Source organism: Salmo salar, chromosome 02, assembly GCF_965601325.2.
Source record: "Salmo salar chromosome 02, fSalSal1, whole genome shotgun sequence".
Taxonomy (NCBI): domain Eukaryota; kingdom Metazoa; phylum Chordata; class Actinopteri; order Salmoniformes; family Salmonidae; genus Salmo; species Salmo salar.
In genome coordinates this window covers 56,859,004-56,886,552 of record NC_138292.1, presented here as the reverse complement: position 1 = coordinate 56,886,552, position 27,549 = coordinate 56,859,004, and the positions used below count along the sequence as shown (strand labels likewise).

At 42.9% G+C, this 27,549-nt stretch overlaps 1 protein-coding gene across 1 annotated transcript; it reads right to left on the bottom strand.

Moving 5' to 3' along the window:
• Positions 1 to 427: 427 nt before the first annotated feature.
• LOC106588090 (rho GDP-dissociation inhibitor 1) lies at positions 428 to 26,984 on the bottom strand. Its single transcript, XM_014176761.3, has 6 exons — positions 26,841 to 26,984; positions 9,771 to 9,962; positions 6,445 to 6,528; positions 5,547 to 5,623; positions 4,524 to 4,587; positions 428 to 3,305 (listed from the first exon to the last, which is right to left on the bottom strand). Exons 1-6 carry the CDS (start codon positions 26,935 to 26,937, stop codon positions 3,106 to 3,108), a joined length of 714 nt encoding a protein of 237 aa, XP_014032236.1. The 5' UTR covers positions 26,938 to 26,984; the 3' UTR covers positions 428 to 3,105.
• Between the last annotated feature and the right edge of the window lie 565 nt (positions 26,985 to 27,549).

Below are 27,549 nucleotides of genomic sequence, written 5' to 3'. Positions count from 1 at the left end.
TGTGTGCTTACAGGTCCATTTTCTACATGCTTTAAGATATCCTAATGCTCTTGATTTGTCTATGAAGAGCAGACGATTGATTATTTGTATACCACATTTTAGCAATATCAGAGCTTGCAATTTTGGGTTACATGAGCTTAGGTGGCCCACTCCCCCACCAGTAGAGTTAAGGGTGTGTGTCACCATATCTATCAATTTAACCACTTTTGCAATAAGATTGTTGGTTGTGCTTTGTTATACCTTGGGTAGGGTTATCTCAAAAACTTAAGCCTGTTAAGATTGGCCACTAGCCTAAATATGTGACTAGTAGAAATCTTGAGAAGTTGTAAAATGTGATTGCTGAATAGATCAAGACTGGAAATAATGGTTTTACTTATTTTACCCACAAATCAACTTTGAAAACCAGAGACAGTCTGTACACAACAGGCCAAGTTGAGCAAGATCTTTATTGTCCAAGAAGAGCAATCACAAATGATCAAATATTTATACAACCCCCACCAGCATGCCAGCATCATCATTGAAACTGTACAATGTGTGAAGGAATGTATGGAAAAGCATAAGATCATTCACAATATCTGAAACACTTTTACATCCATATGCTTAGGGTACAGTACATGTCAATTCCACTTTCTGATCCAAAATCCCTCCCTCTTAACATACTCAAACAGTATCACGCATTTTCTGCTAGCACATCCTACTCTGTTCAAACTTGACCGTTCTTCCATCAACGCCTCTCTTCGTCAATATGTCATTGGGCAAAGGCTGTGGCCTGACTGTGGAGGTGTACATCTTAACCCTACCAGCTCCTGTTCCTAATGAGAACTGAAACACCGTCAATGTCTCCAGCAGCAGACGGTGAGTCATTCTCCACTCCTGTGCCTTCTCTGGTACTTGTCATCACCTTTGACCTCCGACAGCAGGCTCTAAGGGTCGTAACAAAATGTGAGTGAGGTGGGGAGGAGGGAAATTTGACTGGGGATTGATGTACATTAAGGCAAACAAAGAAAATAATTGTGTCTTTCTTTTTCACGCGACCAAAGTCGACAATAAGGCCTCATGGCTAAGGAACACAAGAGTGTTAACAATAATGATGAAGTGGCTTGCTGGGGTGGGCAAGAAAAAAAAACACATGGGTAAATTCTAGGTGGTGTATTCTATTCTCATTCTAACTACCATGTTTACTAGTGGAGGTTGAGTTTAGACAAAACAGGCCGGGAGCAGCATGTGTGTAAACACGACAGTGAGAATCTCAACAAGCATAGAGATAAAGATGGTGAACAGTTGATAGTACAATATGCCCTTGAGTGAGTCTACCTGATGGCAAGCACCACATGAAATACACAATATACAGCCCAAGGCATGCACCATCTCATCATCTACCATGATATCTGCGGAAGAGTAGTAAACTGATTATTGGTGAGAGAAACTGATTCTTTTGATCTTTCTGTATAAGGCAGCCCCCCCCCCCAAATGTCACATCTTTCACTTCCTTCGCCCTAGCCTCTGCCAAGTCCCCAAGAACTGGATGTTCCTGTTTTCAGGGGAAATGGACTTCTGCTTTTGGACGTTAACAAGGCGACACGCCACTTTAACTCCTCCTCCACATACAACAGAAAACCAGCAGGATGCGGACCTCGTAGGGTAAGAGTTGAATACCCCTTATGTAGGGGATCTAGTTTCAGGCGTAATTATTTTTTATACACCTGCTACATTAGGTTACCTTGGCCCCAATCCCCATGTAAGAGGAAAGGTTTAAACATTTAAGGGGGGTAGGAGGAGCAGAAGTAAAGCAGCTCATTAATCCACTGTACGTTTAAAAGACATGCTCCAGAACTTTTTTCCCTACATTAAGCCCCACTTGGGCAAGCCCCTTAGTAATTTGAGTTTCAGCCCCTCACCATTTGAGTGACAGCTAGCAAGACACACACACAGTAGAGCGAGAGCAATGTCGTGGTGCACATATCTGCACATTTGTGACACATGCAATTTTCAGAGACCACTTTTGGGTCGTGGATGCTACTTTCAGAACTACTGGCAAAAAAGAATACAAAAGTTCAGGAGAATATCTTTAACAAGGCAGGTCTTGGTAAAATATTAAAAAACCCTAAAAAAAAAAACTAGCAAGGAGGCAAGCAAAGGAATGCTAAAAAGGGGCAGAAAAAGATGTCGGGGAAGGAATGACCATAAAAGCTGATTAATATCAACAGTGACATGAACAAAGCCACAGTATACTATTATTCATACAATTATATATAAAAAAAGGCTAAATGAAAAGTTGATTGTACACTTGCTTTTCCACATGTACTTCTTACTGACAGGAAGACCATTTAGGGAGCAAAGGGGGGTTTAATCACTTCAAGCAGGACAAACCAGGAGGGGTTGGAGGATAGATCCTGCACAGTACAGCTATGGGAGACTTAAAGGTCCAATGCAGCTGTTTTTTATATATCAAATCATTTCTGGGTAACAATTGAGTACCTTACTGTGATTTTAATTGAAAACAATGGTTCAAAAAAATAAAAAAAATAGCTTCTTAGAAAAGAGCATCTTCTCAAGCAAGAATTTGGTTAGGACTGTCTGGGAGTGGCCTCAGTGGGGAAGGGAAAACTAGCTGTTATTGGCAGAGAGGTTTGGAACTATTCTTTATTGGTCTATTAACTAATTTACCGACTGGTGATGTCACCAGGGGGGCCAAAACTCCATCCCACCAAGGCAGTCTTTTCAAACAGCTCCAACACTGAAAGAGCATTATCATAATTTTCACAATATTATTCCAACCTCAGTGTGGATATATATAAAACACAGGTAAATCACATTTTTGACTGCACTGGGCCTTTAAGGTTGCATGGATGGTAGGTTGAGGGCAATGAATCAATGATGGTGGATTTTATGCAACCAATGAAAGCAGAGGGGGGATGGACGGACAGAGGGGGGCGTTGCTTCTGCTGCTGCTACTAATGCAGACGGATAAATGGCGAGAAACGAGAGAGGGATGGGAAGGGTCGGAATGAAGTTGAAGACATGAGGATGGAATGAAGTAGAAGAAAATAAACTCATGGAGAAATGGGGACATGGTTGTGGGGTTTGGTTTTGAAGGCCTCTTTCTTAGTCTTTCCAGTCTTTCTTGATGTTGAGGTTCCACTCCCAGGAAAGGTGGTCGTGCTTATCGTCGTCGGTGAACTTGGACTTGATGTTGTAGGTGCCGCGGGCCAGCATGCCTTTAGGAGCCTCCTCCAGCGGGGTCAGGAAGTCGTACTCGTTCGGCCTTGGCCCATAGCTCCCCACCATGTAGTCCGACTTGTCAACTACAGAGACCGAGAGAAAAGGGCTGTTTGAATCACCAGGGAGGACAAGAAATACAGGGTGGTGTTCATTAGGCAATAAACAGAAAAAGGAATGAAATAAGGAGTAACTACTTGGAGAAAATACTTGCTCTCTGGGAAGAAAGTTATCAATAAACAGGACTAATGAAAAACAACTGATAATTGTTTTACTCCAATTTATATAATTTGTTGTACTTTTACCCCTTTCTCTCCCCAATTTCGTGATATTCAATTGGTAGTTACAGCCTTGGCCCATCGCTGCAACTCCCCTACGGACTCGGGAGAGGCGAACGTCGAGAGCCATGAGTCCTCCGAAACACGACCCCGCCAAGCCGCACTGCTTCTTGACACACAGTTCGCTTAATCCAGAAGCCAGCCGCACCAATGTGCCGGAGGGAACACCGTCCAGCTGGGGACTGAAGTCAGCTTGCAGGCACCCGGCCCCCAGCAAGGAGTCGCTAGAGCGCAACGGGACAAGGAAATCTCGCTTGGTCAAACCCTTCCCTAACCCGGAAGACACTGGGATTGAACCCGGGTAGCAGTGCCGTAGACCGCTGCGCCACTCAGGAGGCCTGCTCCAATTTATTTTGATCTATCGATTTCTCAATAAGCCTCAAACACGACTCACTAATAAAGCAATTGACACAACAGGCTGTTTTGTGCCTCGACTTGTATCCAGTTTCAAACAAACATTTCATGCCCTGCCACTGCCTTTCTCTTATGCTCAGTAAAATGTGAGATGAATGCCTCAAAACAATTTCTCAATAATATCCCTATTGACATTGTTGAGTCTGTTTTTCAGTTTTCTGTTTTTCTGTTTCTCTTGGCAGATTTAAAAGGGAAGGCAGTGTGTGGGCTGGGGCTGTCTGTCAACATTAAACAATGGTAGTCTCTACAGGCCTTAAGTGTTTACAGCGCTTCATTGAACTAATTAATTTAAAATGCCTCCCTTACTGTCTAAAGCAACCGTGTTGATGTAACATCATGCCACTTATCTCTTCAATTCTGTTAGGACCAACATTTGGAAACCATGACAATGTATCACCTAGTACATTCCCTTAACAGGGCAATCTGTAGAAACTGATGGTAGTGGGAAACTTCAACGTTGATGTCAACATTCGCTTCAGTCTAGGGCACAATTTCCCACATTTACTATGGGAGGAAGGAACAAACGAGGGATAGGAAGCAGCAAGCACTCACTTCTCACTCCTTTCCTGTGGGTCTGCTGGACATACTTGAGTCCCGAGACAATCTCCTTGTTCACCTGCAGAGACAGAGGCATCGTTAGCGGCATGGAAAATCAATCTAGCTTATCGCAAGCTCATCTGACAGAAATAGGCCATTTAAAAGACCTAGTGAACCATGAAATCTGAAAAATACAATACCTACCGGTAAGCCAAGTTCACTAATGGCACAATCTGAGTGTTTGATTTCTAGTGGGGGGGAAAGAAAAGTGTTGCCACCACCTTTTTAGGGAAAGGGAAAAGGGGATACCTAGTCAGTTGTACAACTGAATGCATTCAACTGAAATGTGTAATCTGCATTTAACCGATGGGGTCTTTATACAAACAGCTTTCATTCACGTAAATTGAACTACATTGACTCAATTCAATTGACCTGAAATATAACAAGAGAATCAATGTAGTTCAATTGTACAGGTAACTGTCAAAATAATGGAAACACTTGTGTGAATGAGGGGTACAAAGTATATTAAAAGCAGGTGCTTCCACACAGGTGTGGCTCCTGGGTTTATTAAGAAATTAACATCCCATCATGCATAAAAATGCTGGGCGGGCCATTATTTTGGCAACCATGGCTATGCCCCTATAGGATGGCAATACCCCCATCCACAGGCCACGAGTGGTCACTGAATGGTTTGATGAGTATAAAAACAATGTAAAACATATGCCATGGCTGTCTCAGTCACCAGATCTCAAACTAATTGAACACTTATGTGAGATTTTGGCACGGCGCCTGAGACAGCGTTTTTCATCAACAAAACACCAAATTATGGAATTTCTTATGGAAGAATGGTGCCGCATCCCTCCAATAGAGTTCCAGACACTTGTAGAATCTGTGCCATGGTGCATTGAAGCTGTTCTGACTCATGGTGGCCCAACACCCTATTAAGACACTATGTTGGGGTTTCCTTTATTTTGGCAGTTACATGTACATTTAAATGTCAGCAAGGACCACTGCAAAAGATCTGAACTGTGCTCTCACTTTGAAGCTGATCTTTATTCTGTACTCCACTCCCTCCTTCAGGATAAAGGACTGCTTCTTAAAGGCCTCCAGATCTCCTGTTAGAAAGACAATGACGGAAAAAACAATAAGGTTTCTCCAACTCTCTCACACACACACACCCACTAACTAGGGCATGCAGCAGGGGACTGCCGTCCACAGGGCCCCAGTGTGGAGTGTGAGAGCAGGGTGTCTAACAGCCACGTAGAGTCCTAGGCAGCTCTGACACCTCAGCAGGGGTCATTATCTCAGCCCAGCAGTGGCACTGCCTCATTAGCACACTTAATCAGGGGTTTTAATACTGTCTTCTAGCAGTGCTGCAGCACTCTACCTCAACATCTAGCAGTGGAACAGACTGGGGAAGCAATACAGTATTCTCTTTATTCCCTCCACGATGAATGGTTCGAACCAGTTTTTAACCCAGAATTTGCAATACGTGCTGTACATGGAAAGACCATGAGGTAAGGCTTTGAAATGTTCAAAAGACACCTAATTTATTCCTATTCATTCACCGTTTCCAGCATGTTGCTTCTGACAAGTGTGGCTGTGTTATACTGTTCCCCAGGAACCCTTTTTCTGTGTTAGTTTATGACTGCCAGTCGTCACTACAAGTACATAGGCGAGTGTGATGCACACATTTGTACTGGCACTGGCCTGCCTCGTTCAGGGTGACTCAGGTCATTCTGTTCAGCAGCACAAGGTCTCTTGCTCACCTCAAGAGTCACGTGACAGTAGCAGGTCTTTTCTTAGAACACGGTGTAACAGATCAGTTTGTCAAGGCCAGTTACACACTCGGAACCATTTCCCCCATGTTTTGAGATGCTCATGCGATAAGATGTCCATTTCTGGGGATTACAGTAAACAAAGTACTACAGCTCACCTTGCAGGTCAAGGGTCAGTGGGTTCGGGGCAGTCTCACACATCAGTGTCAACCGTGTCACCTGGACGTTGGGAACACTGGGATCTGCAACAAGACCAGACAAAGAACATTCATATGGATCATGTAACTGACCCACAGCAACCTGGACACAATTACACCCTACTTACTTAACCATAGGTTTGCTGATATGTAATGTTTGGTTTCAGACCTTTAACCTTTATAGGTCATTTGGTGTGAAAATACATCAAACGTATTTTATATTCTAACATTAAGCACAGACATTACTTAAATGTATTTTTACATAATTATGCATTTGTGTCTAAATGACAACCAAATTGAAATCTGTGAAGTTATTGCCATTACCTAGGCCTCCATTTAAACATTACAACTTTTAATCGATTGTACAGACCAATACTTCTTAGAGGCAACATTTAGGAACGAGGACTGCATGTATACTATCAGTAACAACCAGCTGTCCAACGGTCTGCCCCAGATGAGAGCTCAAATCAGGACAGCTATCCATTAGTTGGAAGGGCCCCAACATTACACAAACATTTGTTTATTTTGAGATACAAACAGTCCCTGGGTACTAGCTATAGCCTTCTCCCAGAGCTAAACAGTGTTATTTATTTTTTTACATTTCACCTTTATATAACCAGGTAGGTCAGTTGAGAAAAAGTTAGAATTTACAACTGCGACCTGGCCAAGATAAAGCAAAGCAGTGTGACTACAAAAACAACAGAGTTAAACAAACAAACGTACAGTTATTAACACAATAGAAAAATCGATGTACAGTGTGTGCAAATGTAGAAGATTAGGGAGGTAAGGCAATAAATAGGCCATAGATGCAAAATAATTACAATTTAGTATTAACACGATGTGCAGATAGATGTGCAAATGATGTGCAAGTAGAGATACTGAGGTGCAAAAAGATAAATAACAATATGGGGATGAGGTAGTTGGGAGGGATATTTACAGATAGGCTGTATACAGGTACAGTGATCAGTAAGCTGCTCTGACAGCTGATGCTTAAAGTTAGAGAGGGAGATATAAGTCTCCAGCTTCAGTGAATTTTGCAATTCGTTCCAGTCATTGGCAGCAGAGAACTGGAAGGAAAGGCGACGAAAGGAGGTGTTGGCTTTGGAGATGAACAGAGAAATATACCTGCTGGAGCGCGTGCTACGGGTGGGTGTTGCTATGTTGGCCTGAGATAAGGCGGGGCTTTACCTAGCTTATAGATTACCTGAATCCAGTGGGTTTGGCGACGAATGTAGCGAGGGCCAGCCAACGCGAGCATACAGGTCGCAATGGTGGGTAGTATATGGGACTTTGGTGACAAAACGGATGGCACTGTGACAGACTGCATCCAGTTTGCTGAGTAGAATGTTGGAGGCTATTTTGTAAATGACATCGCCAAAGTCAAGGATCGGTAGGATAGTCAGTTTTACGAGGGTATGTTTGGCAGCATGAGTGAAGGAGGCTTTGTTGCGAAATAGGAAGCCGATTCTAGATTTAATTTTGGATTGGAGATGCTTAATGTGAGTCTGGAAGGAGAGTTACAGTCTAACCAGACATCTAGGTATTTGTAGTTGTACACATATTCTAAGTCAGAACCGTCCACACATGGTGTCCAGGGCACAGCTGGGGTCTGAGGGGGGTCTATAACAAGCCACAACAGTGAGAGACTTGTTTCTGGAAAGGTGGATTTTTAAAAGTAGAAGCGCAAATTGTTTGGGCACCGACCTGGATAGTATGACAGAACTCTGCAGGCTAACTTCGCCCCGTTTGGCAGTTCTAGCTTGTCGGAAAATGTTGTAGTTGGGGATGTAAATTTCTGGATTTTTGGTAGCGTTCCTAAGCCAGGATTCAGACACGGCTAGGACATCCAGGTTGACCGAGTGTGCTAAAGCAGTGAATAAAACAAACTGATGTTAACATGCATGAAACCAAGGCTTTTACGGTTACAGAAGTCAACAAATGAGCGCGTCTGGGGAATAGGAGCGGTGCTGGGGGCTGCAGGGCCTGGGTTAACCTCTACATCACCAGAGGAACAGAGGAGGAGTAAGCTAAGGGTACGGCTAAAGGCTATAAGAACTGGTCCTCTAGTGTGTTTGGAACAGAGAGTAAAAGGAGCAGATTTCTGGGCGTGGAAGAATAGATTCAAGGCATAATGTACTGACAACGGTATGGTAGGATGTGAGTACATTGGAGGTAAACCTAGGCATTGAGTGATGAGAGCTTTTGTCTATAGGAGGCATCAGTTAAGCCAGGTGAAGTCACCGCATGCGTGGGGGGGTGGGACAAAAGGGCTAGCTAAGGCATATTGAGCAGGGCTGGAGGCTCTATAGTGAAATAAGACAATCACTAACCAAAACAGCAATAGACAAGGCATATAGACATTAGGGAGAGGCATGTGTAGCCGAGTAATCATAGGGTCCAATGAGTAGCAATAGGTGCGGCAGGGAGCCGTTCAGTAGTCGCTACTTCAGTAGGCAAGCTGGAGACACGGCGATTCAGACAGCTAGCGGGCCGGGGCTAGCAGCTGGGCCTTCAGCGACGTCGCAACGGAATAGCCTGTTGAAACCACCTCGGACGAATACGTCGGCAGACCAGTCGTGATGGATCGGCAGGACTCCGTGTCAGCAGTAATGGGTCCAGGCCATATGGAAAAAGAGGTATTGTAGCTCAAGAATTAGCTGGTGGACCTCTTTGGCTAGCCGGGAGATGGGCCTAGTTCGAGGCTAGCTCAAGGTTAACTGGTGCTTGCTTTGGTACAGAGACATTAGCCAGGAGTAGCCACTCGGATTGCAGCTAGCTAGCTGCGATGATCCTGTGTAAAGGTTCAGAGTTTGCGGTAGGAATTAGAAGATGTAGAAGAGAAAAAGCAGTTTGATTCTCTCTGGGTTGATAGTGTGCTGTGCAGACTGGCAGGTATTGACCGAGCTGAGGCTGGCTGGTGTCCGAGTTAACGGTGAAGACCGCTAGCAGTGGCTAACTGACTAGTAGCTAGTTAGCTGGCTAACTTCTGATGGGGGTTCCGATTCTAAAGTATAAAAATAGCAGATCCGTACCACATTGCGTGAGGCGGGTTGCAGGAGAGTATATTCAGTCCATCGTTGGAAAGTGAGATTAAAATATATATATGAAATATATACACGAGAGGAAAAAAAACGAGGAAAACTATATTTACACGGGACAGGACAAGACACACGTCCGACTGCTACGCCATCTTGGATATGACATGTAAAGATACTAAGCAGGCGCCAGGCAGACACGCATACAAACACACACATATTGAGAGAGAAATGACAAACACACACACTCACCAGCGACAGCTGCAGCGCCAGCTCCTAGCAGAACCTCCTTATACTTCCGGAGGCTCTCGTCGTCCTGGTCCAGCTCCTGGATCTCCTGCAGGGTCTTCTGGGCTGGGGGCTTGTAGTTGACTGTCTCGCCTACGTCGTTCTCCGCAGCGATGGCTGCTAGCTGCTCCGGAGTCAAATCGTCCTCAGCCATGTCTGTGGAGAGAAAGAGAAGTGACAGAGAGGGCGGGGAAGAGGAAGAAGAGAGGAGGAATGTTTACAACCAATATTATTGGCAAATAAATAGTTCCACTAATCACTACTCCTCCCATGTGGCTTCTTCTCAGAGGATGTAGTATATTCTGCTCAAATTAAAGGATGACAGCATCTCATCAATTACTATGAAATGCTGCTATGACATCACACAAGGCAACAAACAAGGAACTAAAATGCAGAAAAGTTCCCTGATCAGAAGAACCAAAAAAGGTGCAGAAACTTTTCTTTCGTTCTTTACATCACAAAATAATTAAGTCACTACTGATGACTTAATCCTGGATCTAATGTGAAAAATCTAGGCACACTGAAACAGCGTCAAGCTAGTGGGAGACCATCTCCATCAAATGAGGTCATGTGTGAAAAGTCACATGACATGGGCCCCTAACACACACAAGATTGAGGTCAGAGGAGCAGAGGTGTGTTCCTTAGCATTGGGAGAACCACCAGAGGGGTTGTTCTAAAAACAGATCAAACACAGTCAGTCTCTCACAACCATTGGTCTCCAGGGGCCTATTAGCCTGACTTTTCAAAACAAGCTCACACTAATCTACTTACACTGACTGTCATACGTTACAGTGATGTCTTCCTTTCATTATTTATCAAGTAAGTTCAACTACACTGACAGATGTGGTCAAGCTTCGGTCAAAACGATGTTGACATACAGAAATTACATGCTCCTAAAATAGACCACATGCAGGCTACATTCTTTAGATCAACACATTCAACGACCATGGTCCTTAGATGTTGTTGCCTGTTTGCCCCAGATCTGTAATGGCAAACACCTAAGGTCGTTGTCATGACAAAACTTATGTTTGGATCTGGGCTGACTTCCAGGCTTAATTTATGAAACTGTTCTTGAAATTGCTTTTCTCAAAAATGACTCAAAATTCAACCTGCCCATCTCTGTCCTTTGAACTCATGCTGACATCATTTGATGCCATCTTACCAACAACTAAAACCATTTGACAGCAAGCCTAATGACATTCACAACAAACAAGATGGCCAAAAAAAAAATCTATTCCAGATGGATCATCCAGGGGTTATAATTGGAATGAGGGGCCTCTCCTCAATACACTTGAGTCATGACAACTGGAGGGACTCACAAAAGCAGGAAGAGCTGTGTTTATGCCAAGAAGCGTCCAACAATCCCAATAAGGCTTTCTCTCCCACAATAGCCTTATCATGAATCCTCTGTGTCTGCTACTGCAGAGGAATGGAAAAGAAAAAAAGAAAAGCATTCACTGAAAGTTATTTTCCACTTGATTTTGGTGATCTATCATTCTTCGCTGGAGCTTGGGGGAGTGAAAGTATTTAAATGTTGCCTTTTAGTCTTATTAAGAGTTAAAAGCACATCTGGATCCTTGTTAACCAAAGAGTGTAAGACTATTAAAAAATACAAATAAAATAAGACTAGCAGCCTGGTGGGACTTTGATTTGGAGGAAAATGGAGCGGGGAGAATGAATGACGCAGTTTGTTTTTTTATGGCGTACAGTGTATAGTATTTACATTTACATTTAAGTCATTTAGCAGACGCTCTTATCCAGAGCGACTTACAAAATGGTGCATTCACCTTATGATATCCAGTGGAACAACCACTTTACAATAGTGCATCTAAATCTTTTAAGGGGGGGGGGGGGGGGGGGGGGGGGTTAGAAGGATTACTTTATCCTATCCTAGGTATTCCTTAAAGAGGTGGGGTTTCAGGTGTCTCTGGAAGGTGGTGATTGACTCCGCTGTCCTGGCGTCGTGAGGGAGCTTGTTCCACCATTGGGGTGCCAGAGCAGCGAACAGTTTTGACTGGGCTGAGCGGGAACTGTGCTTCCGCAGAGGTAGGGGGGCCAGCAGGCCAGAGGTGGATGACCGCAGTGCCCTTGTTTGGGTGTAGGGCCTGATCAGAGCCTGAAGGTATGGAGGTGCCGTTCCCTTCACAGCTCCGTAGGCAATCACCATGGTCTTGTAGCGGATGCGAGCTTCAACTGGAAGCCAGTGGAGAGAGCGGAGGAGCGGGGTGACTTGAGAGAACTTGGGAAGGTTGAACACCAGACGGGCTGCGGCGTTCTGGATGAGTTGTAGGGGTTTAATGGCACAGGCAGGGAGCCCAGCCAACAGCGAGTTGCAGTAATCCAGACAGGAGATGACAAGTGCCTGGATTAGGACCTGCGCCGCTTCCTGTGTGAGGCAGGGTCGTACTCTGCGAATGTTGTAGAGCATGAACCTACAGGATCGGGTCACCGCCTTGATGTTAGTGGAGAACGACAGGGTGTTGTCCAGGATCACGCCAAGGTTCTTAGCACTAGTACATGTATTAGGAAACTAATCCCTCACTAAAGCCAATCTACACGGTAACAAAGATATAGGAACAAAAGCTTTTTTAGAAAGACCAATAAATACTATTGGCACTGGCCAATTATCCAGAAGAAGAAAATCCCATTGCGAAATAATGCTTTTTATCCTATTAATTGACGGAAATACCAGTCGATTTAAATACATTTGACTGGTCATGCTTAACGGTCTATAGGTTCATTTGATTAATTTCGTGAAATTAAATTTCCGTGTGTGTATATTGGTTATGTATCTCATTTATCACACTCGCACAGCATACAGCTACAGAGCCTTTAAGGGGAAAATCTGTAAGACAGCGTGAGAGCTGCTGATACAGCATCTCAAACAGCAAATGCATAAGCAATAGAAGGCAGGCTTCATCAGGGTGTCACTCACCACTTTGCAATGAGCTGGAGGCAGTATGCCTTTTGAAAACATATACTTCATTTTTGGAATCCTGAACATTTTACTATATATCTTACCTTGCTTCAAAGTAGCCTAGCCAAAATCAGACCATATCCATAAAGGCAATTATTTTATATCAACTTTCTTTCATTGTCCAGTACCCATGCTAGTTGTTGCATATTCGTTCTCCCCTCTAAATTTCATCTGTCACATGTAACTGCTTGCTTATGACAACGATGTTTCCCCGCTAATTGCATTATGGAACGAACATTCACACGTAGCCTACTGTCTTCTGCACATTGCTGCGCTTATAAATATGAAGAAATAATAGTTGATCAACATTTTAGGGATAAATGTTCTTATCGGTTGCATCAGACTCACAGCTGTTTAACGTTCGTTTTATGTAGCCTAGGCCTACTGGTTGTATGAATTTGGGATCTATCGTCCCACAACTGTCCCAGAGTCAGTTTGGAATAGGCTGTTTCTTTCTCGACAAGCTGAACAATAGGTCAACTTTTACATGGGGATAGTAAATTAAAATAGGCTAGTGATTTTGCTATTCGTTACTCGTCTTATTGACTGAGAAAAAGTATTTGTGGGCATCGGAATTAGGTAACATCGTTGCATTCTCGATTTGCATTTTCTGTTCAAATGAATTACCATAACCTAAACGGGATTTGTGTCTACCTGAGTACTGTGGGTGGACGCCCTAATTAGGTTACGCTCCCGATGCATATGGGTCCAGTAAATAAATGCTGCCTGTCAAACGTCCGGCACCACACATTCCAAACGGAAACCTTGTGCTGAATATAGAGATGTTTCTAATGTGTTTATGTGAGCTGGTCTCAAGAGTTAAGGAAGCCCACCATCAGTGTGACAGCGTAGTAGTTCCATCATAGACCTAACGCTTAGTCAGTACCTTACACGGCCCATATACAAGAGACAAACAATAAGCCGTTAGAAGAGGCTAATAGGCCGGTGTTTAAACAACGGCGAGGCAAACCGCCTGAGTCCGCAATTATGATTCAGGCCTAATATGAAATGCGTGTCATCTTATCTTGAAGGCAGCTTGGAACCTTGACAGCAAACACTCCAACTAATTGGACGAATGCATTCTAATTTGGTAATAATAAAAAAAGAAGCCCTTCCACGCATCTATAACAATAATATGTGATGTTACTGGCAGAGTTCGTAACACGTTAACTGTAGCCTATTTCACAAAAGGCTAGTTTGCCTTGGAAACAAATGTACACAAAACATCTCATTAAAAGTTGGGAGAATGGGTATCCCCTTTGGCTAGAGGGGTGTTAACACTAACATAGAGAGTAGTCGAGTCTGACTCAAGTCCACTTGTATAGAAAATAAAATAACTTGAGACTTGACTTGGAGCCTCAAGACTTGAGACTGATGATTTGAAATTACATGGCCAGGTTTTGTAACACTTGGTTACTCATTTTGTGGGACAGAAGCACCATGGATTACTCTCCACGCAGCCAGAGACAGTAGCCACATATTGGCGAGTAAAACGCACACTTGGCCCTTTGAACGGAACTGCAAATTGTCAATCAACACAGATCGGGTGAGATACACGGAACCCAAACTGTGCACGTGCGCCATCGTGCATACATTTATTTTATCCCCCCACACCAAACACGATACGACACGCAGGTTAAAATATCAAAACAAACTCTGAACCAATTACATTAATTTGGGGACAGATCGAAAAGCAATTTTGCTAGCTAGCTTGCAATTGCTAGCTAATTTGTCCTATTTCGATAGCTTGCTGTTGCTAGCTAATTTGTCCTGGGATATAAAAATTGAGATGTTATTTTAACTGAAATGCACAAGGTCCTCTACTCCACCAATTAATCCACACATATAGCAGTCAACTACTCCTCCTCTGGCAATGTAGAGGTTAATCCTGGCCCTGCGGTGCCCATCTCCACTTCTACTCCCCAGGTGCTCTCATTTGTTGACTTATGTAACCGTAAAAGCCTTGGTTTCATGCACGTTAACATTAGAGGCCTCCTCCCTAAGTTTGTTTTATTCACTGCTTTAGCACACTCTGCCAACCCGGATGTCCCAGCCGTGTCTGAATCCTGGCATAGGAAGACCACCAAAAACCCCGAAATTTCCATCCCTAACTATAACATTTTCCGACAAGATAGAACTGCCAAAGGGGACAGTGTTGCAATCTACTGCAGAGATAGCCTGCAGAGTTCTGTCTTACTATCCAGGTCTGTACCCAAACAATTCAAGCTTCTACTTTAAAAAAAAATCCACCTTTCCAGAAACAAGTCTTTCACCGTTGCCGCCTGCTACAGACCACCCTCTGCCCCCAGCTGTGCCCCAGCTTGTGCTGCTAGGTGACCTAAACTGGGACATGCTTAACACCCCAGCCATCCGACAATCTAAGCTTGATGCCCTCAATCTCACACAAATGATCAATGAACCCACCAGGTACAACCCCAAATCCGTAAACACGGACACCCTCAGATATCATCCTAACCAACTTGCCCTCCAAATACACCTCTGCTGTTTTCAACCAAGATCTCTGCGATCACTGCCTCATTGCCTGCATCTGTAATGGGTCTGCGGTCAAACGACCAGCCGTCATCACTGTCAAACACTCCCGAAAACACTTCAGCAAGCAGGCCTTTCTAATCAATCTGGCCCGGGTATCATCGAAGGATATTTACCTCACCCAGTCAGTAGAGGATGCCTGGTTATTCTTTAAAAGTGCCTTCCTCACCAACTTAAATAAGCATGCCCCGTTCAAAAAATGTTGAACCAGGAACAGATATAGCCCTTGGTTCTCTCCAGACCTGAATGCCCTTGACCAGCACAAAAACATCCTGTGTCGTTCTGCATTAGCATCAAATAGCCACCGTGATATGCAACTTTTCAGGGAAGTTAGGAACAAATACACAGGCAGTAAGGAAAGCTAAGGCTAGCTTTTTGAAGCAGAAATGTGCATCCTGTAGAACAAACTCAAAAAAGTTCTGGGACACTGTAAAGTCCATGGAGAATAAGAGCACCTCCTCACAGCTGCCCACTGCACTGAGGCTAGGAAACTGTCACCACCGATAAATCCACTATAATTGAGAATTTCAATAATCATTTTTCTACGGCTGGCCATGCTTTCCACCTGGATACCCCTACCCCGATCAACAGCCCTCCATCCCCCACAGCAACTCTCCCAAGCCTCTCCATCACCCAAATCCAGATAGATGATACTCTGAAAGAGCTGCAAAATCTGGACCCCTACAAATCAGCCGGGCTAGACGATCTGGACCCTCTCTAAAATGATCTGCCGAAATTCTTGCAACTCCTATTACTAGCCTGTTCAACCTCTTTCGTATCGTCTGAGATTCCCATAGATTGGAAAGCTGCCGCGGTCATCTTCAAAGGAGGAGACACTCCAGACCCAAACTGCTACAGACTTATATCCATCCTACCCTGCCTTTCTAAGGTCTTCAAAAGCCAAATTAAACAGATAACAGACCATTTCAAATCCCACAGTACCTTCTCCGCTATGCAATCTGATTTCAGAGCTGGTCATAGGTGCACCTCAGCCACGCTCAAGGTCCTAAACGATATCATAACCACCATCAATAAGAGACATTACTATGCAGCCGTATTCACAGAGCTGTCCAATGCTTTCGACTCTGTCAATCACCACATTCTTATTGGCAGACTCAACAGCCTTGGTTTCTCAAATGATTGCCTCGCCTGGTTCACCAACTACTTCTCTGATCGAGTTCAGTGTGTCAACTCAGAGGGCCTGGTGTCCGGACCTCTGGCAGTCTGTATGGGGGTGCCACAGGGTTCAATTCTCGGGCAGACTCTTTTCTCTGTATACATCAATGTCGTCGCTCTTGCTGCTGGTGATTCTCTGATCCACCTCTACGCAGACGACACCATTCTGTATACCTCTGGCCCTTCTTTGGACACTGTGTTAACTAACCTCCAGACGAGCTTCAATGGCATACAACTCTCCTTCCGGGGCCTCCAACTGCTCTTAAATGCAAGTAAAACTAAATGCATGCTTTTCAACCGATCGCTGCCCGCACCCGCCCGACTAGCATCACTACTCTGGACGGTTCTGACTTAGAATATGTGTACAACTACAAATACCTAGGTTTCTGGTTAGACTGTAAACAATGCTTCCAGACTCACATTAAACATCTCCAAACCAAAATTAAATCTAGAATCAGCTTCCTATTTCGCAACAAAGCATCCTTCACTCATGCAGCCAAACATACCCTTGTAAAACTGACAATCCTACCGATCCTCGACTTCGGCGATGTCATTTACAAAATAGCCTCCAACACTCTACTCAACAAATTAGATGCAGTCTATCACAGTGCCATCCGTTTTGTCACCAAAGCCCCATATACTACCCACCACTGCGACCTGTATGCTCTCCTTGGCTGGCCCTCGCTTCATACTCATCGCCAAACCCAATGGCTCCAGGTCATCTACAAGTCTCTGCTAGGTAAAGCTCCGCCTTAGCTCACTGGTCACCATAGCAGCAACCACCCGTAGCACGGTCTTCAGCAGGTATATATCACTGAAGCTGGAGACTCATATCTCCCTCACTAGCTTTAAGCACCAGCTGTCAGCACAGCTCACAGATCACTGCACCTGTACATAGCCCATCTGTAAATGGCCTATCAAACTACCTCATCCCCATACGTATTTATTAATTTCTCTTGTTCCTTTGCACCCCAGTATCTCTACTTGCACATTCATCTTCTGCACATTACCATTCCAGTGTTTAATCGCTATATTGTAATTACTTTGCCACCATGGCCTATTTATTGCCTTACCTCCCTTATCCTACCTCATTTGCACATGCTGTATATAGACTTTTTCTACTGTATTATTGATTGTATGTTTGTTTATTCCATGTGTAACTCTGTGTTGTTGAATGTGTCGAACTGCTTTGCTTTATCTTGGCCAGGTCGCAGTTGCAAATGAGAACTTATTCTCAACTAGCCTACCTGGTTAAATAAAGGTGGGGGGAAAAAATGAATCGTTTCTAGTCATCTCTCCTCCTTCCAGGCCTTTTCTTCTCTGGACTTAATATTGTGATGGGCAACTTTCATAAATTAGGTGCATTACTGCCACCGACCTCATTCGTCTTTCAGTCACCCACATGGGTATAACTAAAAGAGATGACACGTGGGTACCTGTTTCTATAAACCAATGAGGAGATGGGAGAGACAGGACTTGCAGTGCGATCTGCGTCAGAAATAGAACTGATTTCTATTTTAGCCCTTGGCAACGCAGACCCTCGTTGGCATGCACGAGCAGTGTGGGTGCAATAATTGAATAATATAGATTTCTAAATGTATTTTGCAAAGCGAGTGGTGTCGTCAGCCTGATAGCAACATATTGCCGATTTGCTGGAATGCTATAGGATCAGGTGCAGCCCAAACGTCAAGTTGTAGGGAGGACACCATAAATATGCAGCTCCAAATATTGCTTGGTGATCAATAATATTAACTGTTTACTTCGCAAGCTCACCACCAAACAATTACTAGATTAGGCTTACTGCTCGTTTGGTATGTCAAAATTAGAGGTCGACCGATTAATCGGAATGGCCGATTAATTAGGGCCGATTTCAAGTTTTCATAACAATCAGTAATTTTGGCCACCGATTTGCCTATTTTTTATTTCTTATTTTTTTTAAGATGTTTTTTTTTTTTATTATTATTATTTTTTATACACACACACCTTTATTTAACTAGGCAAGTCAGATTAAAAACACATTCTTATTTACAATGACGGCCTAGAAACAGGGGTTGACGGCCTAGAAACGGGGGTTAACTGCCTTGTTCAGGGGGGGGATTCGTTTTTGCAACCTTCGGTTACCAGTCCAACGCTCTAACCACCTGCCTTACATTGCACTCCACAAGGATTAACAGGCTGACTACCTGTTAAGCGAGGGCAGCAAGAAGCAAAGGTAAGTTGCTAGCTAGCATTAGACTTATAAAAAACTATCAATCTTAACATAATCACTAGTTAACTACACATGGTTGATGATATTACTAGTTTATCTAACGTGTCCTGCGTTGCATCTAATCGATGCGGTGCCTGTTAATTTTCATTGAATCACAGCCTACTTCGACAAACGGGTGTTGATTTAACAAGCGCATTTGGGAAAAAAGTACTGCCGTTGCACCAATGTACCCAACCATAAACATCAATGCCTAACAGGAATATTTAGACTTAGCCACCCGTTAGATAAAATACAGAACTGTTCCGTATGTCACTGAAAGAAAAACTTTTGTTTCTGGATTCGACCATATTAATGACCTAAGGCTCGTATTTCTGTGTGTTTATTATATTATAATTAAGTCTATGATTTGATAGAGCAGTCTGACTGAGCGGTGGTAGGCAGCAGCATGCTCGTAAGCATTCATTCAAACAGCCCTTCGCTGTGCTTCAAGCATTGCTCTGTTTATGACTTCAACCTGGGTGGGTATAATTTGTGGAACGTTCCAACAGGAATCTATTCCAAAAACTTCGTAAATAACAAGGTTTCCAAAAAAACAACGCATACAAAGTTGTATAGCGGCAGAATAAGATACCAGGTAGGGAGTGGTCTATTTCATTGCATTTTTCACTCATGACATTTATTCCAAAAAATGTCCGTCCTCACATGTCTGTTTGCCTATGGACAAACATTAAGAATAAGCTACGTGGTGAGTTGATGCCTATTCGGCAGCTAGTTAGCTAGGTTTGTATGCGTTGTTGGTTGGCAACCTTTTACTTTACATTTTTTGGAACAGATTCCTGTTGAACGTTACACAAATTATACCCACCCCTTCAAGCCTGTCAACTCCCAAGATTAGGCTGGTGTAACCGATGTGAAATGGCTAGCTAGTTAGCCGGGTGCACGCTAATAGCGTTTCAAACGTCACTCGCTCTGAGACTTGGAGTAGTTGTTTCCCTTCCTCTGCATGGGTAACGGTGCTTCGAGGGTGGCTGTTGTCAATGTGTTCCTGGTTCGAGCCCAGGTAGGAGCGAGGAGAGGGACGGAAGCTATACTGTTACACTGGCAATACTAAAGTGCTTATAAGAACATCCAATAGTCAAAGGTATATGAAATACAAATCATATAGAGAGAAATAGTCCTATAATTCCTATAATAACTACAACCTAAAACTTCTTACCTGGGAATATTGAAGACTCATGTTAAAAGGAACCACTAGCTTTCATATGTTCCCATGTTTTGAGCAAGGCACTTAAACATTAGCTTTCTTACATGGCACATATTGCACTTTTACTTTCTTCTCCAACACTTTGTTTTGCATTATTTAAACCAAATTGAACATGTTTCATTATTTATTTTAAGGCTAAATTGATTTTATTGATGTATTATATTAAGTTAAAATAAGTGTTCATTCAGTATTGTTGTAATTGTCATTAATACAAAAAAAGAGAGAAAAAAGAAGAAATCGGCCAATTAATCGGTATTAATCGGCGTTAAAATCATAATCGGTCGACCTCTAGTCAAAATAGCATTAAATAGATCATAAAGGCTTGCATTTGGAATTTAAAAATGTATTACTGTGGCGAAGACGCAGAATAGGCTCGTCTATTCACTTGCGCTCGCCAAACTCCTGCCAGTGGAGAGCGCTTTGTTCTCTCAAAATGTTTGCTGTTGAAGTTCTGTTTGTTTAATTAAATGTATGGTTTATCCCTTGGTCAATATTTCCCAGGTTATGTCGGACTTCCGTAAGTCCGTGTCCTATATCTATGTCCTTCTGGTTGTGCTTAATATAACCGTGTGCCTTAGTGTGCATAGAAATAGGCTACGTGGTAACATTAAGCTAGCCATTCATACATGGAGCAATAATGTTATAAAATATAATCATTAAGTCTGATTAAGACGAATCTAACAATGTATGTGGAAATTGCCTTTTACATTGTAGAACCAGTTTATTGGCTGTAATTGCCAATTGTATGGTCCTGGGAGGGGCAAAGTGCTTATGTACCCGTTTGAGCTCCTGTTAGATTAAATTTGGTTTCTCAAGGGGTGGTTGTGAAGTCTTGCCCTCTAATTGTGTCCGTTCAGATAGCCCCTGTATGAGGCTTAACCGGCACTATTTATTTTGTGCTATTGCCCGTGTATATTTGGTAAATCCACTAGGCTTTCGGTGGTATACAGATGTTCATATCGTCATACCATCCTCTCATCACGGAATTTAAGGTATTACCTACATAGCACACAAGGCACTATAACAGTAAGGGGCTGTAGTGGAGCAGGTCGAAAGCTTTAAGTTCCTTGGTGTCCACATCAAACTATCATGGTCCAAACACACCAAAGATGGTCGTGAAGAGGGCACGACCTATTCCCCCTCAGGAGACTGAAAAGATTTGGCATGGGTCCTCAGATCCTCAAAAAGTTCACAGCTGCACCATCGAGAGCATCCTGACTGGTTGCATCACTGCCTGGTATGGCAACTGCTCGGCATCCGACCGTAAGGTTAAGAGCTTCTACCCCCAAGCCATAAGATTACTTAACAGTTAATCAAAATGGCTACCCAGACTAACCCACTGTTTCCGAGGAAGTCATTGTAAATAAGAATTTGTTCTTAACTGACTTGCCTAGTTAAATGGTTAAAAAATAAAAATACCACCAACTGGACTGGAATGTGGACCTAAGTTCATCTTTCAATCACTCACGTGGGTATATGCTCTTAAAACCAATGAGGAGATAGGAGAGGCGGGACTTGCACTGCGTCACAAATAGAACCAAGTGCCCTTGACAATCAAGCGTTCTCTGTCGTCGGTGATGTTGGCTTACACCGACTGGTCGACCACCGGTACACACCACCAAGTGCGCCATTTTTCAGATGTTGCCCTACCGGAGTTACACAGTAATAGCGTCACTGCTATTAACATACACCACCGTTGAAAAGTTTGGGGTCACTTAGAAATGTCCTTGTTTTTGAAAGAAAAAAATTACTTTTTAACATTAAAATAACATTAAATCGATCAGAAATACAGTGTAGCTAGACTATTGTAGCTAGAAACAGCTAATTTATAATGGAATATCTACATAGGCCCATTATCAGCAACCATCACTCCTGTGTTCCAATGGCACATAGCTAGTCCAAGTTACTCATTTTAAAAGGCTAATTGATCATTAGAATCAATTTGCAATTATGTTAGCACAGCTGAAAACTCTTGTTCTGATTAAAGAAGCAATAAAACTGGCCTCCTTTAGACTAGTTGAGTATCTGGAGCATCAGTATTTGTGGGTTCGATTACAGGCTCAAAATGGCCAAAAACAAAGAACTTTCTTCTGAAACGCGTCAGTCTATTCTTGTTCTGAGAAATGAAGGCTATCCCATGCGAGAAATTGCCAAGACACTGAAGATCTCGTACAACATTGTGTACCACTCCCTTCACAGAACAGCACAAACTGGCTCTAACCACAATAGAAAAAGGAATGGGAGGCCCCGGTGAACAACTGAGCAAGAGGACAAGTACATTAGTGTGTCTAGTTTGAGAAACAAACGACTCACAAGTTCTCAACTGGAAGCTTATTTACCTGCAAAAAAAGTCTCAACATCAACAGTGAAGAGGCGACTCTGGGACGCTGGCCTTCAAGGCAGAGTTCCTCTGTCCAGTGTCTGTTATTTTGCCCTCTTAATCTTTTCTTTTTATTGGCCAGTCTGAGATATGACTTTTTCTTTGCAACTCTGCCTAGAAGGCCAGCATCTCGGAGTCGCCTCCCCACTGTTGACGTTGAGACTGTTGTTTAAGACTGCTACAAGGTCCCTATTTTACAATTACATAATCAAAATGTGTTGGAGACAAAATAATGAAACGGGCTGTATGGTAGCCTCAATAAACAGACAAAGAATTGTAGTTGAACAAGTCATTGCATGTATAGATTATTTTTATTACTTGACTTGAAAAAACACGTGACTTGACTTGCCCTTAGAATACACGCCTTGAACTTGACACGAGACTCGACCCGTTCTACTTTGGACTCGACTTGAGACTCGGACCTTGTGACTTGCTCGTGACTGGAATAATAGTGACTCCGCTAACATACATCCAGCCTCCTGACCTGCCTGAACTAGCAGAACTTGCAGGCTGGGTGGAATGCCACAGAAGGAGAGAGCTCACCCTGCAGACAGTGGAACATGGATTTGACTGCAGTGATAAACATGCCTGAGCACAGGGCAGCCAGGGGCCTGCTTAGACTCCAGCCTGGTCTCAGACTTGACGTAGCATAGTAAATGTAGGGGACACTGAAATTAGTAGGATATGGTTACGTAAGACAGAATGTTACTTAAGGCAAAAACGAAAGGTGGGTGGTTGGTCGGGTGGGTGTATAACGCAAATATCTAGCAACTCAAAGGTAGCATTTGAGCTAATTAGCAACTACTTACTACTTGTTAGCTAGTTAAGATGCCGGCTAACCAAACTCCTAACCTTAACCTCGCAAGCGTCCCACCTACATAACAGCCAGTGTAATCCCGTGGCGCGTTATTCAAAAACCTCAAAAATGCAAAAACTTACATTTTTCAAACATATGACTATTTTACACAATTTTAAAGACAAGACTCTCGTTAATCTAACCACACTGTCCGATTTCAAAAAGGCTTTACAACGAAAGCAAAACATTAGATTATGTCAGCAGAGTACCCAGCCAGAAATAATCAGACACCCATTTTTCAAGCTAGCATATAATGTCACATAAACCCAAACCACAGCTAAATGCAGCACTAACCTTTGATGATCTTCATCAGATGACAACCCTAGGACATTATGTTATACAATACATGCATGTTTTGTTCAATCAAGTTCATATATCAAAAACCAGCTTTTTACATTAGCATGTGACTAGCATTCCCAACGAACACTGCCGGTGAATTTACTAAATTACTCACGATAAACGTTCACAAAAAGCATAACAATTATTTTAAGAATTATAGATACAGAACTCCTCTATGCACTCGATATGTCCGATTTTAAAATAGCTTTTCGGTGAAAGCACATTTTGCAATATTCTCAGTAGATAGCCCGGCATCACAGGGCTAGCTATTTAGACACCCAGCAAGTTTAGCACTCACCAAAGTCAGATTTACTATAAGAAAAATGTTATTACCTTTGCTGTTCTTCGTCAGAATGCACTCCCAGGACTTCTACTTCAATAACAAATGTTGGTTTGGTCCCAAATAATCCATTGTTATATCCAAATAGCGGCGTTTTGTTTGTGCGTTCAAGACACTATCCGAAAGGGTAAAGAAGGGTTACGAGCACAGCACATTTCGTGGCATTTTTTTTCTCTAAATATTCCATTACCGTACTTCGAAGCATGTCAACCGCTGTTTAAAATCAATTTTTATGCCATTTTTCTCGTAAAAAAAAGCGATAATATTCCGACCGGGAAATCGTTTTTTATTACAAAGAGAGTGAAAGTAAAAGCATGCTATCCCCTCATGCACGGGCCTCAGTCTAATGGCCCTCTGATAGAGCACTTGCCAAACGCGCTAATGTGTTTCAGCCTGGGGATGGAATTACATCGTTCAGCTTTTTCCCGCCTTCTGAGAGCCCATGGGAGCCGTAGGAAGTGTCACGTCATGCCAGAGATCCCCTGTATTTGTTAGAGATGATCAAGGAGGGCAAGAAATGGTCAAACAGGCCACTTCCTGTAAGGAATCTTCTCAGGTTTTGGCCTGCCAAATGAGTTCTGTTATACTCACAGACACCATTCAAACAGTTTTAGAAAGTTTAGGGTGTTTTCTATCCAAAGCCAATAATTATATGCATATTCTAGTTACTGGGCAGGAGTAGTAACCAGATTAAATCGGGTACGTTTTTTATCCGGCCGTGCAAATACTGCCCCCTAGCCCCAACAGGTTAATCCCCAGTATAGCTACATTAGCCATGTAGCTAACGGTAGCCACAACAAATTGGTCCGTAACAAATCATACATAATGGATGATGGGCATCCACAAATTAATACATACCATACGAAATCTACTGTCTTCGATTTGCGTAAAGAATAATACGAAACGTTCTAAGACCAGGTTGCAGACTCACACCGACTGCTTTTACACACACACATCGGTGGTCAACCCATCTCCATCTTGCAAGAACAGACCCAAGGAAAGACGCGGACCCGAATGGACCCGACGACCAACCTAATGGGACCAGGTCTAGACCCATGTAAAAGCAATATAAATATCAGCCAAGTTGCTCTTCTACTTAATGAACATGTCTTGCTTTATATGTTGTTTAACCCTTCTATTAGTGTAAAACAAATATGCTATGCAGAGCCGTGGTGGGGTCCATGCGGGTCTATCAGCTGTAGTTACATAGACCCAAGACCTGATGACAATCAAATAGGGCCCGGCCCAGATCCGAGGAAAAAGTTTGCACTTTGGCCCCAGACCCACCCTGGTCTGGTATTTGGTTGGACCCATGAAGACCTCTATACCACATAATTAACCAAATAACTCAACTGTTTGGGTTGACAAATGTGTGTCAGATTATATAAACTTTTGACCAAAGGTGGGGGTGTTTCAGAGCTAATGTTATGTAATGATTTGCACTAAACTTGCAGTGTCACTTAAGAGTAAAATCTCCCTTCCTATTCCCTGCTCTTAGGCAAATGTCATCCTCAACTTTGTCTGGGAGCTAGGGGCTAGGGGCCAGGGGTTTGTCGACCTGATTTTAACTCAGCTGGCAAGCGCATGGGAAGTTCAGAACAGAGACATCTGCAAGCGCCTGAGTATATACGAGAGATTGTTTGTCACGGATTGATTATTCATTGACAAATAATGACAATTTAAAGCAATTTCCAATGCTAACTTTATGGATGCTCTATTTAATGAGCCGTGATGTTCCATCGTATAGGGCTCAATCAATGTCATCCTGGCTTCTAGTCTTAAGGGTCCACTACACCCACCCAGTCAGAGGAAGATGCCAATTCATTCTAGCAGACAGGATGTGGTACTTAAAATTCTGGTTGACAGGAAACAAGTGTAACTACACTAATGAATTTCCTTTCTCACATTCACCAACTAGAATTTGCTTCCGTAAACATCAATGGATGAAATTAATTACAGTTGAAATAATGACTAATTGTTTATTCAACCTTTTGAACAAAATGGGTTGTACTCTGCACAGGTGCAAAACAGTCTCTTTCTCCTGTGCAATCACTGACAATACTCTACACAGCCACCAGCTGTAAAAGTATAATTTGCGTTGCAATGGAACTGGGTATGCAGTGTGCACTACAGATCAATATAGTACGTCAATACATTTGTTCTCTTATCAACATTGCTTTATGAACTTGAGTTACTTCCTGGAAGAGAAACACCTAACAAAGAAGTCTCATTTCCATTCTTTTGTTGTCTGTAGGTCGCTAGATAGCTTGAGTTGTAGCGTTAGCTTGCTGCAAAGAAAAACTGACCGGTTAATGTAGTTACTGACAGGTACAGATGCTGACTTTGGAGAATCCAAACGAATAGCTAAAAAAAAAATAACCTAAACATAATGTGTTAAACTACCTAAGAACAAAGGTTACCTAATCGTCGAATTTGGCACTGTTTCAGGCGACAAAGTAACCAAACGTCAAAGACAGCAAAATAGCTAGCTAGTGTGTTAACACCAGTGGCTAACTAGTCTCTGAACGGCTAGACACTGCCGCAAGTCATCAAGCTGCACGAGGATTGCTAGCTGGCTAATTAGCAACATGGGTGTTGGACTCTAGCTACCTGCCACCCAATTAAACCAAACTATGTTACAAATGTTCCGCGCTTTTACATAAGTCCCACTGCAGCAGAACAAAATATTAACAGTAGACCAACGTTTACTTAATGTTTCGCAGCTACATATGGGCACTGCTGCAGCCAGGGTGTGAAGTATGTAACGTTAGATACGTTAGCAGGCTAACGTTACCGTGGTTGGCATGCTAGCACAACTCAGCAAATTGCTAGTTAGCAAAGTTTGGAGGAAATGACACCAGATAGAAAGTAAGTCTAAAACATAATGAACCGTCCTGTGCTTGATCGTTAACTATTGTATATGTTGTGAAAGCAGGTCTTTACCGTTTTCCTGCTGTTTTCTCCCAGGCGCTTGTAGAATAAGTGCTTCTGTTGCTCTTCCCTGTGCAAGTATGGCGAACAAGGAACGGCGCCGCCCCATACAACTCGTTTCCGGGAACTATGCCGCGGCGCTCACGCTCTATGCAGGTGGCGCGCCGTTGCCGCGCGCCCTAAAGAGATTTTAGGTGGGGCTAATTTGAAGTCTTCAACAAGTAGCGGAAGTGTATTTAACACTCATTTGAATAGTTTCAAATGTTAAAACTAGATTTTTTTTTAGGTCAACTTATTAGGTCCCCCATCCTTCATTGCGAACCGAAGACTAATCAACTGGTCCGTCTAGTTCTTTGACCATTTCAACTAATATCAAACAAGTCAGTGATGTGAGATTGAACATTTATTACATTTCTAACATTGTAGTAACCACAAAACTAATACGAAAAGGTATTAACATTACACATTAATTGGGGTTGACAATCTCACAAGAATAGTGTTGTGCATGTTATAAAATTGCTTTAGCTTTTTACAAGCATTTGATATAGTTGCAGCACAGTGAACTACCATTGGAAGTTCAATCATCCCCACACCCAGAGGGCTAAGACCCAATTAATGCTTGATGTGAAAATGTGGTCAGAGGCACCATATGGATGGTGTGATGTAATTGGAGGCTCCAGAGGCAAACAGAGGCCCAATTGAGCTCCATACCACATAACCA

Bases quoted from the DNA above. Each gene is read 5' to 3' on its own strand.
- LOC106588090 (XM_014176761.3), bottom strand. From the start codon at position 26,937: ATGGGGCGGCGCCGTTCCTTGTTCGCCATACTTGCACAGGGAAGAGCA. The intron at 9,963-26,840 runs GTAAAGACCTGC...TTCTCTCCACAG, and splicing joins GAGAAAACAGCAGGAAAACG to ACATGGCTGAGGACGATTTG. The intron at 6,529-9,770 runs GTGAGTGTGTGT...GTCTTGTTGCAG, and splicing joins TGGCGCTGCAGCTGTCGCTG to ATCCCAGTGTTCCCAACGTC.